Below are 19313 nucleotides of genomic sequence, written 5' to 3'. Positions count from 1 at the left end.
CTCCACTGGGTCTTTGTCCCTACTTGGACACGACCCACGCGCAGTATTGTTCCCAGACGGGCAGATTCTTTCAACCAAGCCACCAGTCTTTACTGTCCATTATCAAGCACAGTGCAGAGTACCAAGTGACCAAGGCAAGGTGCACACCCCAAAGACCACGGCTTCCGGGAGGGGCTGCCTAAGGAGCCTCAAAGGACAAGCACTCTGGACAGAGAGGTGTTCCTCAGGGCAGGGCACAGCATAGGACCTGAGAAACCACATCCTTCACTTTTTTTTTAACAGATATTTATTCATTTTTGAGAGCTAGAGATAGAGAGTGGGCGGGTGAGGGGCAGAGAAAGGAGACAGAAGATCCCAAGCAGGCTCCACGCTGTCAGCACAGAGCCCCGTGCGGGGCTCCAACTCATGAACCATGAGATCATGACCTGAGCCGGAACCGAGAGTCAGACGCCTGACTGAGCCACCCAGTCGCCCAACCACATCTTCGTTTCCGTCAAGGTTGGCTCCAAGGTCGATGGCCTTGTCCCTACCATTTTGTATACTTTGCTAAAGCACAGCAAGTTCCTATCTCGGCTGCAAGACAGGAGAGAAATGAAGGCACCAGGACAAAGAGGATGGGCGGTGATCAACCTCGGGAGTCTCCAAACACGGACAAACGTCCACACTGGCATTTCACAGACAGGGCCGGGAGGACAACATCGGTAGAGAATTCCCTTTTGAGGACTTGGAGGAGGGGCAGGGGCCCTGTTTGCTCAGGGTGGGCAGTCAGAGTAACGAAGCCCCCAGAGGTGTCGCAGGGGCAAGGGGCCTTTCCTTCCCTCGTTCCCGTTCCAAGATCTAGTCCCGTCCTGACGGGCAAGGAAGGCTTCCTGCGCTCAAGCCCCGACCCCTCTTCCGACAGGTCAACACAGCGGGTCACTCGTGCACTTCACTTCCACGAGGAGACTTTGACACGAGCACGCGCCGCTCCAGCGCCTCACAAAGCGTTTGGCGCGGACGGTGCTCGATAAACACCCGCTAAAGAGGAACCTTAGAGGAAGAAGCCCCGCCACCCCCATGGCTGGAGAGCACAGGTATCGGCCTGCCACGGCAGCCCGCGTGTGCGGGGACGGCACAAGAGGCTCGCGGTAGATCACGGCTCACAGAACTACAAAGAATCAACTTTATTGGACACGCGGGGTCAGTTTCTCTTTTTGCCCTTCCCCGTGACCTTGGCTGGGGCGAGGACTGGAGCTGTTGCCTGGTACAGCGTGGAGGAGATCTTGTTGATGTAGTACAGGCCAACCATGGAGAAAATGAAGCTGCGGGTGAAGACAGGAAAGTCACGGCATCGGCGGGCATCCGGCCAGCCTGGTGCCTCCTCGGGCAGGCGGGCGGCGGCAGCAGGGAAAGGATCCTGGATCAGGTTTGGGGAAGTGGGGAAGGGGAAAGGAGGGAGGGGGAAGCACGCTGCGCCCCTTACCCAGCTGCGAGGCACTTACCAGGTGGTGACACAGACACGGTGAATGAGGCCGGATGCAAAGAGAGCCAACAGGAGGCAGAGAAGAACTGGGGAGGCAAGAGGGCACAAGGAGGGTGCTGGTCGGAGTGGGAAACAGCAAGCCTTCATATGTGCACTCTAGGAGACACCAGGGGCGCTCTGAATCTTGGGGGACCTGCCTGGAGGGAGTTGGCATGACACTGGCAGGAGGACTTCAGACGCCCTTAATGATGCCCGGGACATGGAGGTAGGAGACGCATGCTCCTTACCAGCTCTGTCACAAATGTCACTTAACTTCCCTACCCTGGCTTTCTTCCAATATAAAGGAAAAGGAAAAGTGACAGCAGCATCTGAAGGGCAAGGTTTGCTGCTGTTTGGGAAAGAGGGTGAGGCCTTTGCCACAAAAGCCAGCCACTAAGGATCGATTCACTCAACTGGCTGTCCAGGGGTGGAAGCTGAGGGCCTCAGTCCCCGGACACAGGTTGGAGGGCAGAGGGTCTGGACACCCATGCCCACGGAAGCAGGAAAGGGTCTCCGGGGCATCCGGAGTAGGACTGGAGAGAAAGTGAGAGGGTAGAAAGGAAGGGCAAACACCGACCGCCCATCTGGGGAGGGCAGCGTAGGACAAGAAGGCCAAGAGCCCTGCCCCACAACAAAGGTCTCTTTCCGAAGCACAGGAAGACAGAACACATGGAAACAAAACCTCCGAAGGCTTGAGGCTGCAGGAGGGAAGGAGCTGGGGGAGACTGCAACGGGGCTGAGTGGAGAGAGCAAGGCCCTGAGAAGAGTGCAGAAACCAGGTCTCTGTTCTACGGGAGGAAGGCTCCACAAGAGGCAGCCTGTGCTGTCACTTTCAAGCTTGTGACACTCCTTAGGTGACCCGGCCTCGACGTCTGATTTGCTTTGTGAACTTAATTCTGCATAAATAGCGAAATCATCAATTCTCCATTGCGCAAGCAATAACAAGTACGTGTCAAACAGGAAACGATCTCACGTTTATTCTAACTCGGTCAGGGTCGCTGCTGAGGTGAAACCTGGAGGCTCTAACACTTAAGCTATTGACGATCGGGTTAAATACACAGAATCCACGAACACCGGCTCAACTTCACATCAGAACCCCTCATAGAGTCAGTCCTGTTCCTTCCTCTGGGGGGAACAAAGACCGTCCCCAAGGACGTAGGCAAGGCGCGCGCCCTGTCCTCAGACCTCCCCGGGGAAGTGGCCCAAAGGTAACGAAGTTTCGCGCTTTCCGGCCTTCCCTTCCAGCTCCTCCACGAGCTAGAGGACGTGTTCCGGGAGCGTCGGCGCCTCCGACAGCCTCAGCAAGCACAGCTCCCCTACGCCGCTCGGACCAACTGAGCGCCTGGGAGGTCAGTCCCCTGCTGGGGGAGGTTAGAGCAGAGGGCTCACTCACAGCCCCCCCCGCACCCCCCCCCTCCCACCCCCGGTTCGCACTTACTCTCGGGGAAGATCTTGGCTTGGAATCCTTTGCCAAAGACCAGATTCTCCAGGTTGTTGAAGGCCTGGGCCCAGGGAGTTAAGGGTGGGACGAGAGACCCGGCAGAGCCGCGCGGCCGCCTCCTCCCCCCGCCCCCCGCCGCGCAGGAAGGATACGGTGAGAGAGAAGACGAAGAGGCCCGAGCCCAGCAGGCCCCCCTGGATGGTGAGCCACTCGGTGGAGGCCAGCTGGCGGCTGTACATCTGCATCCCGGCGAACAGCAGCAGGGACAGGAGGGAGGAGAGCGCCAGCGAGGTGCCCGTACCCACGGCTGGAGGGGCGGCGACCACAGGAGGCGCCGAGTCGGGCTCGGCCCGGCCCCCGGCCGCGGCCACAGCCGCTTCCCCGCCCCCACCCCCACCCCGAGCCGCGCGCCCCCTCGCGACCCCCGGCGTCCCCGCCCCGGGCGCCCGAGCCCTCCCGCCCCCGGGGCCCAGGACACGTCAGCTCTGCGGGCAGAGGACCGCCACAGCCGGGCCGCTCCCACCCCACCACACTCATCCGTCGGGGGGGATCCCGCCGGCGCCGTTACCCATCACGTCCTGCCCTCCGGTCCAGTGGACGTCTCGGGCCGAGCCGAGAGCGGATGGAGCCGAACCGGGGCGGCCGGCCGTGCGCATGCGTCAGCCCGGCCCGCGGGCTCCCTTCCCCCCCACGTCTTCCCCGCGCTCCCTCTAGGCGCCTGGCCGCAGCGCCCCCTGCCGGCAGGGAGGAAATATTGCGTCCAGGAGGGGCCGTGGCCACCGCCCTGGTCCCCGGCCCTTCCCCGCACCCCGAGCGTCTGCTGCCTCTCGGCGCAAGCTGCTGGGCCCGTGGCCCCTAGCCTCTAGCCCACGTGTGTCTTCTTTGCCATTTATGTCGTCTCCAGTGCCCGTTCCTCACACCTCCCTACGCCATGATCGCTGGCTGGACATCTCCCGTGGACTCTTGCCCAAACCAAAATCTGGTCCTCCCGTTCTGGAGCCCGTCTTTCTCTGAAACTCTCCTCCCGCTTTATATAAGTAAGACTACGGAGCCAACGAAGAATGGCAACATAAGAAATGGCTCCCCCTCCAATGCCATTCCATGTTACCCACCCCCCACCCCCCACCCCGTCTTCCGAGGACCACGTGGGGAGAACTATTTCCCACCTCCTACCTCGACGGGCGCTGTTCGAGGCTGTCTCTGGAGCATGCGCAGTGACATCTCACCCCCACCCCTCCCCACACCCCCACCGGGCTCCCGCATTAAGCCCGGGGTTCGCAGCCGCAGCCGGGATCGGGCACCCGGGGGCGGGCGGGCATGGTAAGGCCATGGCTGAGGGTGAGGACATGCAGACCTTCACTTCCATCATGGACGCGCTGGTCCGCATCAGTGTGAGTTACGGTGGGGTCGAGGGGAGAGGACGGAGGGGGGGGGGGCGCAGGGGTCCGGGGCCGGCCGGGACCTTGAACAGGTGGAGATGAGGCAAGATGCCGGGATGCAGGCAGGGGCCTGGGGAGGTCAGAGGGGACCGGGAGGTTCGGGGTGCAGGTTGGAGAGGGTAAGCCCGGAGGCAGCCCGGAGGTGAGTGAGGTGGCGTCCATCTGCTGGGGTATGAGGAACCAGGAGCCGCCCGGGTGCAGCGGCTGGGCTGGGGTGCCCGCCGGCAGTGCACCAGGGCTGGGGCTCTGTACGCTACGAGGAGGGGGCGTGTGTGAGCTCGGATGTTTTCCAAGAAAACTGAGGCTAGGTGAGGGGCGATGAAGGAGCCGCCCCACGGTGCAGTTCCAAATTTGGACCCTTCGGCGAGACCCCACCCCACCGCGCCCCCACTCAGGGCTGCCTCGGAGCCCGCGGTTGTCATGGCAACCCGTGCCCGGCTCTCCCAGGGGCGGTGCCAACCCTGCCCCCCCCACCACTTCCTTCCCCCTCCCTGCCTGTCCCTCCCTCCTTTGTGTCAGCTGCGCCCCTGACCGGGATGGCTGCGAAGAGAGGGACCAAGGTGAGGCGGGGGGGTGGGGCATAGCTTGAGGACCCCCTCCACCAAAAAAGGGAGGGGTACTTCCGGTGGGGAGGGGGCAAGTAGGCGGGAGCTGGGCTCCTCGTCGCCTGGGGAGGGGGTTGCGGCTAGTCAGGGGGAGGGGGAGGGGGAGGGGGAGGGGGCGGGAGGGCCGGACGGTCGGGGGCGAAGGGAATGGGCTCGTCTCGCCGACCCGAGGAGCCGGGTGGGGAAATGAAGGCTGGGGAATGGAGCCTGGGGCGGCCGCGGGCCGAGCCGCGGCAAGATGATGGACGCGGTGAGCGGGAGGATGGAGAGCGAGCGGCGCCTGGCTATAGGGAGGAGTCACGCCGGGGCGGAGGGGGGTGCCCCGAAGGGGGCGGGGGTCCGCACCGAGCTGCAGAATGGGCGGTGTCCTTGAGAGCAGCTGGCGGCCCAGAGGTGGGGGGAGGCGGGCAATGGCCAGGGGAGAGGGGCTGCGGGCCCAGCTCCCCCGCAGGGGGAGCGAGAGGGGCGGGGCTAGAGGCTGGGGGAGGCTGGCGCTCCAACCCGCCCCCCCCCCTCCGTGGGCTTTAGCTCTGTGCCAGAGCAGGAGAGGCAGGCGACAGAGCCGGGAAGGTGTATGAACCAGGCCCAGGCCGGTGCTGGGGAAAAGCCTTAGGCAGCTCTTCTTCTTGCCCCTGCTCGAGACCCCGTGGGTTTCTGAGGGCAGCTGAGAGGCCTGTCGAGATGTGCCCGGTGTCCTGCTCTGAGCCGGCCTCCTGCTGTCTCCACAGACAAGCATGAAGAACATGGAGAGAGAGCTGCTGTGTCCGGTGTGTCAAGAGATGTACAAGCAGCCACTGGTGCTGCCCTGTACCCACAACGTGTGCCAGGCCTGTGCCCGGGAGGTGCTGGGCCAGCAGGGCTACATAGGCCACGGTGGGGACCCCAGCTCCGAGCCCACCTCTCCTGCCTCCACCCCTTCCACCCGGAGTCCCCGCCTCGGGCGCAGAACTCTCCCCAAGCCGGACCGCTTGGATCGGCTGCTTAAGTCAGGTGGGGCTGGGTCCCGGGGACCGGGGGTGGGGACGCTGGGGTGTCCACGGGGAAGATGGAAACCTCCGTCGCTGGTCAGGGGCATCTGTCTGTCTTGCGGGGGGTGAGGAGACCGTTCATACAGGCTGTAATGCGAGCTGAGCTCTGGCACAATAAAAAGTCTTTTTTTTTTTTTTTCCACGGAGCAGACTCTCTGCCCCTCGGCCGGCCGAAATGCTCACCTCCCTACCTCCCTACACTTCCACAGGCTTTGGGACGTACCCCGGGCGGAAGCGAGGCGCCCTGCACCCCCAGGTGATCATGTTCCCGTGCCCAGCCTGCCAGGGCGATGTGGATCTGGGGGAGCGGGGCCTGGCAGGGCTGTTCCGGAACCTGACCCTCGAGCGCGTGGTAGAGCGGTACCGCCAGAGCGTGAGTGTGGGCGGCGCCATCCTGTGCCAGCTGTGCAAGCCCCCGCCACTAGAGGCCACCAAGGGCTGCACCGAGTGCCGAGCCACCTTTTGCAACGAGTGCTTCAAGCTCTTCCACCCCTGGGGCACCCAGAAGGCCCAGCACGAGCCCACGCTGCCCACCCTCTCCTTCCGCCCCAAGGTGAGCCAGCCCTCGAAGAGCCTGCGGAGGGAGGGGCGCGGTGGTGCCGCACGGTGGGGGGCGAGCCCGGGTCTGTGGGCTCGCGAAAGGAGGTGGGTGGAGGTTCGCCTCTGCCGGGCTCCTCTTTCTGTAACAACACCACCAAAAGGCACCGGACGAGTCTTTAAACATCGTCCAGCCTCCATCCTGTCTGCTGAATGAGAACGATAACATCTGCCCTGCCATCCCCAGGCCCTGAGGGTTGTGGAAGGGATCACATGAGATAGTGTTTGTGAAAGTTACCTGTAGGCTGAAAAGATCTGTCTGCGTTCACGCGTTCGCTGAGTAAATATTTATCAAGCCTGGTTCCTGGTGCTATTCTAGACGCCGGGGATAGGGCAGTGAACACGATGGGCAAGGTTAATTATTAGCCGCAAGGCGAAGATTAATTATCGTTATTATTGCTATTAGCACGCATCCGGAGGTAGAGGGGAGGGCGGAGCTAGACGAAGACCTGGTGCAGGCCAGGCTCCCTTTGGTGCCAGTGTGCACCACCAGGTGGCGCTGTGGAGCACCCCAGCCGGGCTCCCCCACAGGGCCGTGGAGAGGCAGGGCCAAGCGCTTGGGTGGTCCGTCAGCCCCCTCAAGCCCGCCGTCGGCTGACTCTGTCACTGCTCTTTCTGTCCCTAGGGCCTGATGTGCCCAGACCACAAGGAAGAGGTGACCCATTACTGCAAGACGTGCCAGCGGCTGGTGTGCCAGCTCTGCCGGGTGAGGCGCACCCACGGTGGGCACAAGATCACACCGGTGCTCAGCGCCTACCAGGCCCTCAAGGTGAGGACTCTGCCTCGCTCAGCCCACACCCACGCCCTCTGGCACCTCCTCCTACATGCTGGCCTCTGCCGAGCTAGGCATGATGCCCACCTCTTTCTTCCCCCTCAGGACAAGCTGACAAAGAGCCTGACATACATCCTGGGAAACCAGGACACGGTACAGACCCAGATCTGTGAGCTGGAGGAGACCGTGAGGCACACTGAGGTGAGGGAGGGCATGGAGGTGGGCCCTGGGCCCTGGGCCCTGCCGGGGAGTGGGAGCCGGCAGGGGGGGTGTGCGTGGGCATGGCCCGATCACCTGGTTGCCAGCTCAGGAGGCCCATGTGGGGTCCAGGGATGTGTTGGGGTTCTGGTTAAGCCAGGTTGGCTGGGACACGGGTGCCCCAGGCGAGGCTGTACCTGGGGCTACAGTGGGGACAGGGCGGCGGTCACCCAGGACAGGGAGAGCTTGGAAAGCCCCGGAGACATAGCTCAGATGCCCTCAGGCTCGGCTGCCGCGGAGGATGGCACACACCTCTGACACTTTCTGCCAGATGGCTCGAATCGGCCGACGTGGGGATAGACAATAAGGAAGGGGCGGAGGCCGGTGGACATTAGTGCAGTCGTGGCCTCTCTTGTTTGGGGGACTCCTTAAGGGCTCAGGCTGTGGTGTGGGCATCCAGGAAGGTCAGCACAAAGCTTCAGAAGTTAAACCCATGTGGGTGTCCGGGGGGGGTCTTTGGAGACGCGAGCCTGGCTCTGTTGGAACGGGCGGGTAGGGTTTCCCCGGATCTGCCGTGGTCCCGGCCCCGGTGTGGCGCCCCAGGAGGCAGGCACACGTGCCGCCTTCGAGAGGAAGATAGTGAGTGTTGCTCTCTGGGCAGGTGAGTGGCCAGCAGGCCAAGGAGGAGGTGTCCCAGCTGGTGCGGGGGCTGGGGGCTGTGCTGGAGGAGAAGCGGGCATCGCTGCTCCAGGCCATTGAGGAGTGCCAGCAAGAGCGCCTGGCCCGTCTCGGCGCCCAGATCCAGGAGCACCGGAGCCTACTGGATGGCTCAGGCCTGGTGGGCTATGCCCAGGAGGTTCTTAAGGAAACAGACCAGCCCTGCTTTGTGCAAGCAGCCAAGCAGCTGCACAACAGGTACCCGGGGGCGCGGCCCAGGGCGCGGGGGCGCAGGGGTGCGGCCAGTGTCGAGGACGGCTTGCGAGGTGCAGCCCCCTGGACAGACGCAGGGGTGCGGCCAGTGTCGGGGACAGCGTGCGAGGTGCTGCCCGGTGGACAGACAGGTCCCCAGGCTTTAACACCGGGCCCAACTGGTACCCAGCTCGCCTGCGGGGACAGGAGGAGACCCACAGCGGGGGCCGAGGCTCTAGGGACAGGCAGGGCCGGGCGGAGGGGCAGGGCGGCGGCCCGGAGGGCCGTGCCTGACCCTTGCCCGCCCCCGTCGCAGGATTGCCCGGGCCACAGAGGCCCTGCAGACCTTCCGGCCGGCCGCCAGCTCCTCCTTCCGACACTGTCAGCTGGACGTGGGGCGTGAGATGAAGCTGCTGACAGAGCTTAACTTCCTGCGAGGTAAGGAGGTGGCCAGGCCCCGTGCCCCATTAGAGCCCTCCCCCGTCTCCCCCCCTCCGCCCCCCCCCAGCAGCGGGCCCGGGGGGCAGCGCCCACCGGGACGTCCCGGCCTCCCGCCCAGCCCGGCCTAGCCGCCCCTCCCCGCCGCCGCCGCCCGCCCGCCCGCCCGGCCACACCGCGCTCAGCGCTGCTTCTCCCTCTCTTTGTTTGTAGGCTGTGGCCACCGCGGACTCCGCTCCGGAGCACCCCAGGCAAGTCAGCGGCCCTGCCCCGGGGGCCCTGCCCTGCCGCCCCCACACAGCTCGGCCACCCACCCCTGCTTCCTTCTCGGTCCTCCCCCTCCAGCGCCCTCTGTCTCTCTCTCTCTGCCTGCCTTGGGCTCCTGCCTAATCCCTGCCCTCCGACCTTTTGTCCTCCGGGCCCTCGCCCTCTCTACTTGCCTTCTCTTCCCCTTGACCCTGGTCTCCTGCTGCTGTCCGGCTCTCACTCGCCCCCTCCCGGCCCCTGCTCTCTGGCTTGCTGGCCCTCGCGTCTGTCTCCCTCCCGCCCTGCCCCCTCCTCCTGTCCGTGCCCTTTAGCCTGGGTTCCAGTGGCCTTTGTCTGCCTTTCCCCTGGGCCCTTCTTTATCCGTAGAATAAACAAGGTCATAGAAAAGAAGGGTCCCCATCTGGTCTAATACCTTTTTTGACAGAGGAGGAAACTGAGGCCCAGAAAAGGGAAGCAACTGACCTAAGGCCAGAGTGAGAGAACGGCAGGCCAGGACGGGCACGAGGCCCCCTGCCCCCTGCCCCGTCCACACCCGTCTCTCCCCTGGGCTGTGCCCTGCCCGCCCCCTGCCCGGCCCCCGGCCCCCAGACGGCCTTCTCCGCAGCTCCCCCTCACCCACACTCACCCCCCCGGCCCCCGCTGCTTCCCCTTCCCTTGCCCGCCCTCCACGCCAGGCCGCTGACCAGGCCCCCACTGACCCCCTCTGTCTCTTCCCACAGTGCCCGAGGCTCCCGTCATCGACACCCAGCGCACCTTCGCCTACGACCAGATATTCCTGTGCTGGCGACTGCCCCCCCACTCGCCACCCGCCTGGCACTACACCATCGAGTTCCGGCGCACCGATGTGCCCGCCCAGCCGGGTCCCACCCGCTGGCAGCGGCGGGAGGAGGTGAGGGGCACCAGCGCCCTGCTCGAGAACCCCGACACGGGCTCCGTGTACGTGCTGCGCGTGCGGGGCTGCAACAAGGCCGGCTATGGCGAGTACAGCGAAGACGTGCACCTGCACACGCCCCCCGCACCCGGTGAGCGGCGCCCGGCTGGGCACAGTGCGGCCTTCGAGGCGCGTAGGGTACGCGGGGACCCACTGAGGCCACCGACGGCCGGCGAGACAGCCCAGCGGGCCGCGCGCCAGCTCTGGGGCTGGACCGCCTGGGTTCAGACGCCCGCTCTGCCTCTTGCCAGCTGTGGCTTTGGGCAAGCTATTTGTCCTCTCTGAACTTCGGGTCCCTCTTCCGTAGGGACAATAGCAGTATTGTTGCTGTGAGAAGGGACTGAGGTCCGTTCCCAGTAGTAAGTGTGAGGGCAGTGACTCTCCAGAAAATGGTCTGGCCCCTGGGGCGCGGGCGGAATCCGGGAGCATCACCACCCAAGTGGGGTGTAAGGGCCGGGTGTGAGCACCAGAGCGTGGGCTGGAAGGCGTGGGTCGGTGGGGAGGGGGGTGTCACAGCTGGGACGGAGCGGCAGTGGGGGCTCTGGGTGGGGGGGAGGGCGCGGCCACAGGAGAGGGCCAGGAGGAGGCGCTGCAGGCCAACTGGGAGACCGGTTTCTGGACCCACTAGTCACTCCTAAAACTCTTCTTGGGGTCCCAAGCCCATTTGGGATGCCCCCTTTTTTCCCCTCATGCCCCCGATGGTGGTCCTCCAGGCCCTGGTCCCCAGAGCCCCCGCCCAGCCCTCAGCAGCTTGTTCCATGTCCTGAAACCCCCCAGTGTCCTCCAAGGCCTGTGTTTGTCCCTGAAACCCTTTCTTTGTCTCCCTCCCCCGCTGCAGTCCTGCACTTCTTCCTCGACGGCCGCTGGGGCACGAGCCGAGAGCGTCTGGCCATCAGCAAGGACCAGCGAGCGGTGCGGAGTGTTCCGGGGCTGCCCCTGCTGCTGGCCGCTGAGCGGCTGCTCACCGGCTGCCACCTGAGCGTGGACGTGGTCCTGGGAGACGTGGCCGTGACCCAGGGCCGCAGCTACTGGGCCTGTGCCGTGGACCCAGCCTCCTACCTGGTCAAGGTGGGAGTCGGGCTGGAGAGCAAGCTTCAGGAGAGCTTCCAGGGAGCCCCCGACGTGGTCAGCCCCAGGTCAGGCCTCTCGGGGAGGGACGGGGTGTGGGGGCCCTGGGTGGGGGAGCTGGGCCCAGGACGGGGTGGCAGCGGGAGATCGGGAGCAGGGACGCGGGGCCGAGCCCGGCGTGGGCTCCGCCCAAGGGGCTTGGAGGCTTGCTTTTCGGAGGAGTGTGTCGCTTGGAAAGGGATGTGGGGAGAGGGGCCGTCCACCTGCTTCCACCTGTCCCCTCAGGCCCACCAGGCCACCTGTCCGGCCTCTGCATCTCCCAACGCCGTTTCCAACGTGCTGTCTCCACAAAACCCACTCTTCCCGGGACCTCCTTCACCGCGTCTGTTTTCAACATCCTAAAATCCTTCCCTTGACGTTGCCATCTCCACCCCCCCAATGCCAGCGCCCTGCTTAACGTCCCCCACGCGTGTGCCTCCCCGAACCCTTTCTCCCCGCACTGTCCCTAAACACCCCATTTCTCTGAAATGCACCCCCATCCCACACCCCTCCACCCCAGCTCTCTCCCAACACCTGCCTTCCCGTCTCAACCCCCTCAAACCCTCCTCGAGCTCCTTGCCGGCGTGATGCCCCTCCCCCATTGCTCTCCTCACTCCTTCCTGTCTCCTGCCTCCTCATGGTGCCTCATCCTCACCTCCTTCTCCCCTACCTCTCGTGCCAACACCTTTGCCCTTCGATACCGCTTTCCTCGTGGACTCAGAGCCCCCCCCGCCCCATATTCTAACCCCTGTGTCTGCGACGCGTCCCAAGTCGATCCTTTCAACCACTCGCTCCCCGACATCCCGTCCTCTCACCGTCTCAGCCCTCGGCCCCACCCCACCCCTTGTGTCTCAGCCAGCCCTTGCCTTCCCCGCCCCCCCCCCCCGCCCCCCGTGCCCCACTTCCCCCCTCCGCTCCCAACACCTTCCCACCCACCGGCTCCCGCAGGTACGACCCGGACAGCGGACACGACAGCGGTGCCGAGGACGCCACCGTGGAGGCTTCGCCACCTTTCGCCTTCCTGACCATCGGCATGGGCAAGATCCTGCTGGGGTCGGGGGCCAGCTCCAACGCGGGGCTGACGGGGCGGGACGGCCCCGCGGCCAGCTGCACCGTGCCCCTGCCGCCCCGCCTGGGCATCTGCCTGGACTACGAGCGGGGCCGAGTTTCTTTTCTGGACGCCGTGTCCTTCCGCGGGCTCCTGGAGTGCCCCCTGGACTGCTCGGGGCCCGTGTGCCCTGCCTTCTGCTTCATCGGGGGCGGTGCCGTCCAACTGCAGGAGCCCGTGGGCACCAAGCCTGAGAGGAAGGTCACCATCGGGGGCTTTGCCAAGCTGGACTGACCCGGGCCCTGCCCCCCCAGGCCTGCTGGAGCCGGGTTATGCCTCCGGCAGCTTTCCCCTCACGCTCCTCCTGCCGTGCCCTCTGGCCCCTTACCCGATGTCTGTGTATTCCTGGGGCCTTCCCTCCACCAGGGGACTCTCCTCTGCTCACCTTTCTAGATATCCCTCATTCCCTCCAGCCCCCGCCGAGTCTCTGCCCCACACCCTGCCCTTGGCATCTTACCCGAGTCACGGAGGGGCCCCCTTCCCCATCCCTGTCCCGTGCCTCTCCCCCGGCTGCCGGGGAGGGAAGGCATCTGGAACTCTGGGCATGATCCCCAGTCTGCCCTGTGCACTCTGCCCTGCCCAGCTCCCTGCCCCGTCAGTCCTCAACTACAGCCTTGGGGCGGGCAGGCTTTTTTGGCCAGACACTGCCCAGGCACTCCCTGGTGAGGGGAAGGGGGCCCCGTCATCCTGCTTTAGTCGTTGGGGTCCCCACCCCCCTCGGCCGCATGCCTGTATCCCCTGTCTCCCTCTTGCATGCTTTACCCTGTCCCACACCCACGCCAACGTGCCAAGTCTCCCGTGGGGCCCCAGCTGAGGTTGGGTGTCCCCCGTGGGTTGGGCTAGGCAAGGCCTCTGGGGTCCGCTGCTGCCCCCCTGCAGTGGGCACTGCCCGGCCCGTGCCGAACAACAGCTGTTATTTTCATGGTTTATAAACAATAAACTGTGATGCCGGCACATCTCTGCCTTCCATTCCTTTGTTTCCTGTGCTGGGCGTAGCAGACGGGAAGGACCCGGGGTGCAGCACTGTGGCTCAGAGCAGGGGTGCTGGGCGGACCCGGGGCCCGAGGGAAGGAGGTCCCTGGCCGGGTGCTCTGGGCCTCCCGCCACACCGGCTCCCGCTCAGGCCCAGGCTGACGGCGGCCTTCAGGGGACCCGCTGTCCTGGTGGCTGCCGGCCCTGCGGGGGCCCAGGGCCCCAGGGGATGTGGCGAGAGGGCAGGCCCCGTGCCTGGGCCCGAAGGGGTCAGGGAAGCAGAACGACTTCCCCATTCCCGGGGCGGCTGGAGTCGACCCCGCTGGCCAGGGAGGGGGCCGGGCCTGGCGCCAGCACCTCCGGATCTGGGATCTGATGCAGCTTATCGTGGTGGCCGTGTTGACTCTGCCTGCGTTATCGCGGCCCAGGGGCTTACTTCACACCCCGGGACGCTAAGAATAGAGCCGCCAGGGGCACAGGGCCAAGGGGAGGCGAGGGTGTGGCCGCCACCAGCCCCCAGCCCAGGAGAGGGGCGAGGACAGCCGCGGGTGCAGGTGGAGCCGGGTCACGCCAGCCTCGGAGCCGCCTCGGTTTCGTTTCCTCCTTCCTCCTGCGCCGCCAGGGATGGGAAGAGGTGACCGGCACCCCAATGTCGTCTCCTCACCACGCCTCCTGCTTTCCAGATGAACCCCGCCTCTTGCCTTCTTCCCCCCCCCCACCCCCTGCAAAGACCCCTTCCAGGTCCCCTCCCCACATTCGGCGCCCCCATCTACGGGTCACAGAGGGTCACGAGGGGCCACAGAGGACAGATCCCAAGGTGGCAGCACAGAGGGGGTCCACGTTTTATTCAGCCACATTCTGGGGCTAACTTCCCTCTCGGGGCTCTCTGGGCCTGTTTTCCTGGGAGCCACTGTCCCAGGCTTGTCCCCAAGGGGCTCCAATGGGTTTCGGCAGGGCCGAGGCCGGTGAGGGGACGTGGTGGGGCCTGTGAGTGGCCCAAGCTGAACTGCCAGCTCACCAGCCCGGGACGGAGCTGAGAGGAGAGGCCTGGCAGCAAGGAGCCCGGGGGAGGCAGCTGGCACCGGCTGGACGAGGGCAGGCAACACGCCCTACAAGTCAGCAGAGGTGGCCGCCGGGTTCGTGTAAGCGAGGCTGCCGCCGCCGTTGCCCGCGGAGACCTGGGTGGGGGGAGACGCCGGCTGAGAGCGCCTCCCGGGGCTGTGGGTCCCACCCCAGGCGGGGTAACAGGCCCGAGACTCTCACTAACTCTGGAAGGGTTAATTGGAAAAACACCTGCCCGGCCCCGCTGGCAGCCAGGTGACCGTAAACAGGGGCCTCTCCTCCTCCCTCCGCTCCCCTTCACTCCCTCCCCTGGGCTCTCAGCAGCCCCCCCGCCCTCCCCTACTGCTCCCTTCTCCTTCCATCCTCTGTGCCTGCAGCCCCGGCAGGTGTATGCGTGTCTCCGTAAGACGGGGGGAAGGAAGTCCGCGGGCGAAGGAAAACAGGGTCAAGGGAAGGAAACTCCCCTCCCCCACCTGGAGTGGCGTTCCAGCCCCAGGTGGCCCGAGTAATTATTTACCAGGCCCTGGAGAGAAAGGCCAGGTGAGCAGAGGGGGAGGAGGGGTCCTTGCTTCCTCCAGAGGCCAGAGGCCCATGGCGCCCAGGCTCGCCTGGCGAGACTTCTTAGCCCACGTTCCTGCCAGCCTTTCTCAATCTACTCTCCACTGTCAGGAGCCTGGAGGGGAGGCGGGGCACAGGTGCCTCTTCCCTTGTGAGTCCCCGCGGGAAGGGCTCCCCTGGGCACGGAGCCTCACCCCTTTCATGTCTGAGATCCCCGTTCGGCAAGGCAGGGAACGCTAGCTAGCTCTCCCTGGAGGTCCCCTTCCTCCCAAGGTCCCCTCCCCAGGCCTCCTCTGACCTCTGACCCCATGCTCGCAGGGCCCTGTGCCGCGTCCTCCGCACCACCTTTCCCTTCCAAGTTCTCCGGGCTTTGCAAGCATCCTTCCAGAGCCCCTGCCCAGCCCAAGCACCGCGGGCCCCACCCTCACCTCCTCATAGGGGCTGCGTCTGGTACTCCCAGGGGGGATGTAGCGCCCGTGGGTATGGTAGGTGGGGTACTCGCTCATAGGGTGATAGGCATCGCGGGGCGGAAAGAGGTCCAGCTGCCCACAGTTCTTCCGGCGGCACTGATGCACGGTCTGGGGAAACAGGGGGTCAGGGGGGGCCGTGGACTTCCCTCCAGCGGGGCAGCTGTGGTCAGGGCTGGAGGCCACACACTCACCAGGACAACGAGATAGACGATGGCCAGTGCCAGCAGGACACACACCAGCACCAGCAGGGCGATGCCCCAGCCGGGTACCCCAGACCCGGACCCAGCAGCGGAAGGAAATGACGCGTCACGTACTACGAGGAAAAGCAGCGGTCAAAATACTGTCCCAGGGAGGTGGCCCTCCCCTCCCAGCACTCTGGGGAAGAAGAGCAGGAGCCCGGAGGCGGGAGGGAGGGACCCGGGAGGCGGGGGCCTCACCACGGACACTCGAGATGGACATGTTGTATCTGGCTGCTTCTGCTCTGTGCTCGTCAAGCTGTGTCCTCACGTTGAGGGCATCGGTGGTGCCCTGTCGGAAGGCCAGGGTGCATTCTACCACCACAGATCCTGGCCTGCTCCCGGGGAAAGAGAACTCAGCCAGGAGTCCCAGCGTCCGGGCCAGCAATCCCCCCCACCGCCACCCCGGGGCTGTGAGTGCGCCAGCCCTCCCCACAGTGGCGGCAACTTCCGCCCTCCCCACAGGGCCCACGCCCGGAATTGTACCTGAACTCGATGCTGGAGAGGCCCAGAAAATCTTCCTGATTATAAACCTGCAAAAACTGGGTGAGAGGGGCGGGATTAAGGCTTGATGCAAACCGTTCAGGCGGTTTTGGGGCTGCTGCTGGGGGAGCACGACAGAGAAAAAATAGCCACTCACCCACTCAGAAACGTTTCTCTGCAGCTCCTGGTAGTAGCCGGTGTTGGGATCTTCCAGACAAGAGTTAAACTGAAGGTTCGAAATGGAAAAGGACAGGAAGAAAAAGGAGATCCTAATGGACAACTGGGGAGAAGTCTTATGATTGGAGGAGGTGACGGGCTCCACACTGTGGTTAGTGGCGCTGGTGGTGGTCCTGGCGCTGTGGCTGGCGGGGCTGCTGGTGAAGGATGAGGTGCCAGCGGTGGTCAGGGACGTGGTGTCAGTGGTGGTCGGGGACGACGTGTCAGTGGTGGTCGGGGACAAGGTGTCGTTGGTGGTCGGGGATGTGGTGTCATTGGTGGTCAGGGACGATGTGTCAGTAGTGGTCGGGGACAAGGTGTGAGTGGTGGTCGGGGACAAGGTGTGAGTGGTGGTCAGGGACAAGGTGTCAGTGGTGGCCGAGGACAAGGTGTCGTTGGTGGTCAGGGACGTGGTGTCATTGGTAGTCAGGGACATGTCAGTGGTGGTCGGGGACAAGGTGTGAGTGGTGGTCAGGGGCGAGGAGTCAGTGGTGGTCGAGGACAAGGTGTCATTGGTGGTCAGGGACGTGGTGTCATTGGTGGTCAGGGACGTGTCAGTGGTGGTCGGGGACAAGGTGTCAGTGGTGGCCGAGGACAAGGTGTCATTGGTGGTCAGGGACGTGGTGTCATTGGTGGTCAGGGACATGTCAGTGGTGGTCGGGGACAACGTGTCAGTGGTGGCCGAGGACAAGATGTCATTGGTGGTCAGGGATGAGGTGTCAGTGGTGGTCGGGGACGGGGAGTCAGTGGTGGTCGAGGACAAGGTGTCATTGGTGGTCAGGGACGTGGTGTCATTGGTGGTCAGGGACGTGTCAGTGGTGGTCGGGGACAACGTGTCAGTGGTGGCCGAGGACAAGGTGTCATTGGTGGTCAGGGATGAAGTGTCAGTGGTGGTCGGGGACGGGGAGTCAGTGGTGGTCGAGGACAAGGTGTCATTGGTGGTCAGGGATGAGGTGTCAGTGGTGGTCGGGGACGACGTGTCAGTGGTGGTCGGGGACAAGGTGTCATTGGTGGTCAGGGTGTCAGTGGTGGATGAGGTGTCAGTGGTGGTCGGGGACGGGAAGTCAGTGGTGGTCGAGGACAAGGTGTCAGTGGTGGTCGAGGATGACCTGTCAGTGGTGGTCAGGGGCGAGGTGTCAGGGAGTCCTGGGGCGGAGGCCGAGCTTGAGGTAGGGCTGATGGTCAGGGACGAGGTGCCAGCGGTGTCTTGGGCTGCAGTGATAAGTGTAAGAGGTTGAGGGGACAGGTCTGGGTTGGGGTCAAATCAGAACAAGGAGGAAAGACATCCTTCGGCCTCCTGAGAAGCAACGGCACGGGAAGATTCGGAGTGGGGCAAATCCTGGTGGGGCCCTCCTCCTCCTTCCTGGCTGGCAACCTCCCTCTCCCCCCACAGCCCTGCTCCTAGCTGTCCATTTCTCTGCTCCTAAGATCTATGTCTCCTGACCCCCACCCCCACCCCCACCTCCCCAGACTTCTCTTCAGGTCTTTCTAGGCCCCTGGCACCAGCTCTCCCCAGGGGCGAGGGGCCGGCTCTTGTCTGTCCTTGGCCGCCCTCCTGTATTCTGGCACAGACCAGGCCGCCCCCGGGGATGCCATCTGCGAGGAAAGAGACCTGACGCAAACGCTGAGAAGACCTCACGAGCAAGGCAGCCCCCTCCCCGGCTGTGCCCCTCACCTGTAAGGAGCAGGAGGAAGCAAGGGGCCAGGAAGCGCGGCGTCATGGTGGTGGTGAGCTGGGTGGGGAGGGGGCGGAACACACTCGGGAAGGAGCTGCGTGTGAGGTGGCGCCTGCTGCTTTATACCGGTCCCCGGCCCGCCCTAGGCTCGGCCGGAGCAGGTGACAGGTGACAAAACCCCGCCCCCTCCCCCTTTCCCTACCTCCTACCTCTTCCTCCTCCTCTCCAACCGTTCCTGGCCCCTCAGGTGGGGTACGTGGGCTCCGATCACTCCACCCTCTGACATCCCGCGGGTGCTCCCATCACCGGCCACTGCCCGGCTCCAGAAGAGGAGCAGGGGTGGGGGTGGGGGTGGGGGGTGTGTGTGGGGGGGGGAACGGAGGACCTGGGCCTCCTCGGCTCTAGTTTTGGCCTCCGGGCAACAGCCGAGGTGAGAAAAGGGGCAGAGGAAGTGGGCCGGGTTAGGGTCCCGGACCGCGGGCCGAGGAAGCTCACCCTCGCGTCCCTCACCCCGCGCCCCATTCTCAATGGGCCCCCTGAAGCCCCACCGTGGGGGCTTGGCGGGGGGGTACGAGAAGGCTCGAGAAAGGGGGGCCCGGGGCCAGTTTTGGACCCCCTCCCCCCGCCACTTCCCGGAATCGCCGCTCCCTTCAGGGTTCCGCGCGCAGATCCACCGAAACCCACAGTCCCCGCCCCTGCCGGGCTTTCCAGGGCCGGCGTTCCCGCCTTGGCTGCCTCCCGAGGAGGGGGCGGGGAAGAAGTCCCACTGGACGCGGGCCAGAACCTGGGCTCCGCGGCACCCTGGGGTCTCTCCTGCCCGGGGCTCCGGCTCGCGGCGGGCGGGGCTCTCCTGCCCCCTGGCGGCAGCGCGCGGGGACCCCGGGCGCCCGGTTGGCCGGAGGGGGCGGTGTGCCCGAGGGCGGCCCGAGGGGCCGGGCGCGCAGGTCTGGGGCTCAGACGCGGAGGGCAGGGACGCTCCGCTCCACCGACGGGAGGGGCTGGCGGCAAGAGGGGGACCCCGGGGCGCGTGGGGGCGGCGTCTGGAGGAGACGGCGCTCAGTGGGTGGGGTCCCGAGGTACAAGGAAGGGGCACCCAAATATGTGGGAGAGGACAGCGGAATGTGGGAGGGGAAACGGGGCAGGTTAGTGACGCATGTGGGCGGCAGAGAGTAGGTGGGGCAACCGAAGGGTATTTGGGGGCCCAGAGTGGCATTGGGGGTGGACAGGCACACGGTGTGACCCGGGGACTGTATGGGGGGTGCGTGATTGGGCGGGGGGGGGGTGGCGAGAAGAACGAAG

At 65.1% G+C, this 19313-nt stretch overlaps 3 protein-coding genes across 6 annotated transcripts; 1 reads left to right on the top strand and 2 right to left on the bottom strand.

Moving 5' to 3' along the window:
* Nucleotides 1–1148: 1148 nt before the first annotated feature.
* Nucleotides 1149–3669, bottom strand: KRTCAP2 (keratinocyte associated protein 2). The gene is made up of 5 exons (XM_047840928.1): nucleotides 3511–3669; nucleotides 3095–3249; nucleotides 2940–3003; nucleotides 1482–1548; nucleotides 1149–1301 (listed from the first exon to the last, which is right to left on the bottom strand). The coding sequence occupies exons 1-5, from the start codon at nucleotides 3596–3598 to the stop codon at nucleotides 1181–1183; spliced, it is 495 nt and encodes a 164-aa protein (XP_047696884.1). The 5' UTR covers nucleotides 3599–3669; the 3' UTR covers nucleotides 1149–1180.
* On the top strand, nucleotides 1628–13289 carry TRIM46 (tripartite motif containing 46). 4 transcript variants are annotated; one of them, XM_047840925.1, is made up of 11 exons: nucleotides 1628–1765; nucleotides 5873–5976; nucleotides 6224–6567; nucleotides 7237–7380; nucleotides 7489–7584; nucleotides 8243–8496; nucleotides 8807–8928; nucleotides 9915–10217; nucleotides 10965–11262; nucleotides 12182–12413; nucleotides 12516–13289. In XM_047840925.1, exons 1-11 carry the CDS (start codon nucleotides 1722–1724, stop codon nucleotides 12573–12575), a joined length of 2001 nt encoding a protein of 666 aa, XP_047696881.1. In that variant the 5' UTR covers nucleotides 1628–1721; the 3' UTR covers nucleotides 12576–13289. The 4 variants fall into 4 exon arrangements, with proteins under 4 accessions (XP_047696881.1, XP_047696880.1, XP_047696883.1 ...); XM_047840924.1 differs by having other exon boundaries at nucleotides 12182–13289; XM_047840927.1 differs by lacking the exon at nucleotides 1628–1765 and adding an exon at nucleotides 4080–4333 and having other exon boundaries at nucleotides 5715–5976; nucleotides 12182–13289.
* An 852-nt stretch (nucleotides 13290–14141) lies between these two features.
* Nucleotides 14142–19160, bottom strand: MUC1 (mucin 1, cell surface associated). Its single transcript, XM_047840922.1, has 8 exons — nucleotides 18224–19160; nucleotides 18014–18108; nucleotides 16280–17550; nucleotides 16126–16181; nucleotides 15841–15974; nucleotides 15595–15716; nucleotides 15362–15511; nucleotides 14142–14491 (listed from the first exon to the last, which is right to left on the bottom strand). The coding sequence occupies exons 1-8, from the start codon at nucleotides 18298–18300 to the stop codon at nucleotides 14423–14425; spliced, it is 1974 nt and encodes a 657-aa protein (XP_047696878.1). The 5' UTR covers nucleotides 18301–19160; the 3' UTR covers nucleotides 14142–14422.
* Between the last annotated feature and the right edge of the window lie 153 nt (nucleotides 19161–19313).

Source organism: Prionailurus viverrinus, chromosome F1 (genome assembly GCF_022837055.1).
Source record: "Prionailurus viverrinus isolate Anna chromosome F1, UM_Priviv_1.0, whole genome shotgun sequence".
NCBI lineage: Eukaryota > Metazoa > Chordata > Mammalia > Carnivora > Felidae > Prionailurus > Prionailurus viverrinus.
The sequence above is the reverse complement of the archived record's forward strand: the minus strand, read 5'-3'. Positions and strand labels throughout refer to the sequence as shown.

Bases quoted from the DNA above. Each gene is read 5' to 3' on its own strand.
- TRIM46 (XM_047840927.1), top strand. From the start codon at position 4,271: ATGGCTGAGGGTGAGGACATGCAGACCTTCACTTCCATCATGGACGCG. The intron at 5,977-6,223 runs GTGGGGCTGGGT...ACACTTCCACAG, and splicing joins GGATCGGCTGCTTAAGTCAG to GCTTTGGGACGTACCCCGGG. The intron at 6,568-7,236 runs GTGAGCCAGCCC...TTCTGTCCCTAG, and splicing joins CCCTCTCCTTCCGCCCCAAG to GGCCTGATGTGCCCAGACCA.
- MUC1 (XM_047840922.1), bottom strand. From the start codon at position 18,300: ATGTCAGAGGGTGGAGTGATCGGAGCCCACGTACCCCACCTGAGGGGC. The intron at 16,182-16,279 runs GTGAGTGGCTAT...CCTCTCACCCAG, and splicing joins AGAGAAACGTTTCTGAGTGG to TTTTTGCAGGTTTATAATCA. The intron at 15,512-15,594 runs GTGAGTGTGTGG...CTGTTTCCCCAG, and splicing joins TCGTCTATCTCGTTGTCCTG to ACCGTGCATCAGTGCCGCCG.
- KRTCAP2 (XM_047840928.1), bottom strand. From the start codon at position 3,598: ATGCGCACGGCCGGCCGCCCCGGTTCGGCTCCATCCGCTCTCGGCTCG. The intron at 3,250-3,510 runs GTAACGGCGCCG...CCGCCCCTCCAG, and splicing joins CGGAGGGCAGGACGTGATGG to CCGTGGGTACGGGCACCTCG. The intron at 1,549-2,939 runs GTAAGTGCGAAC...TTGCCTCCCCAG, and splicing joins AGCCAAGATCTTCCCCGAGA to TTCTTCTCTGCCTCCTGTTG.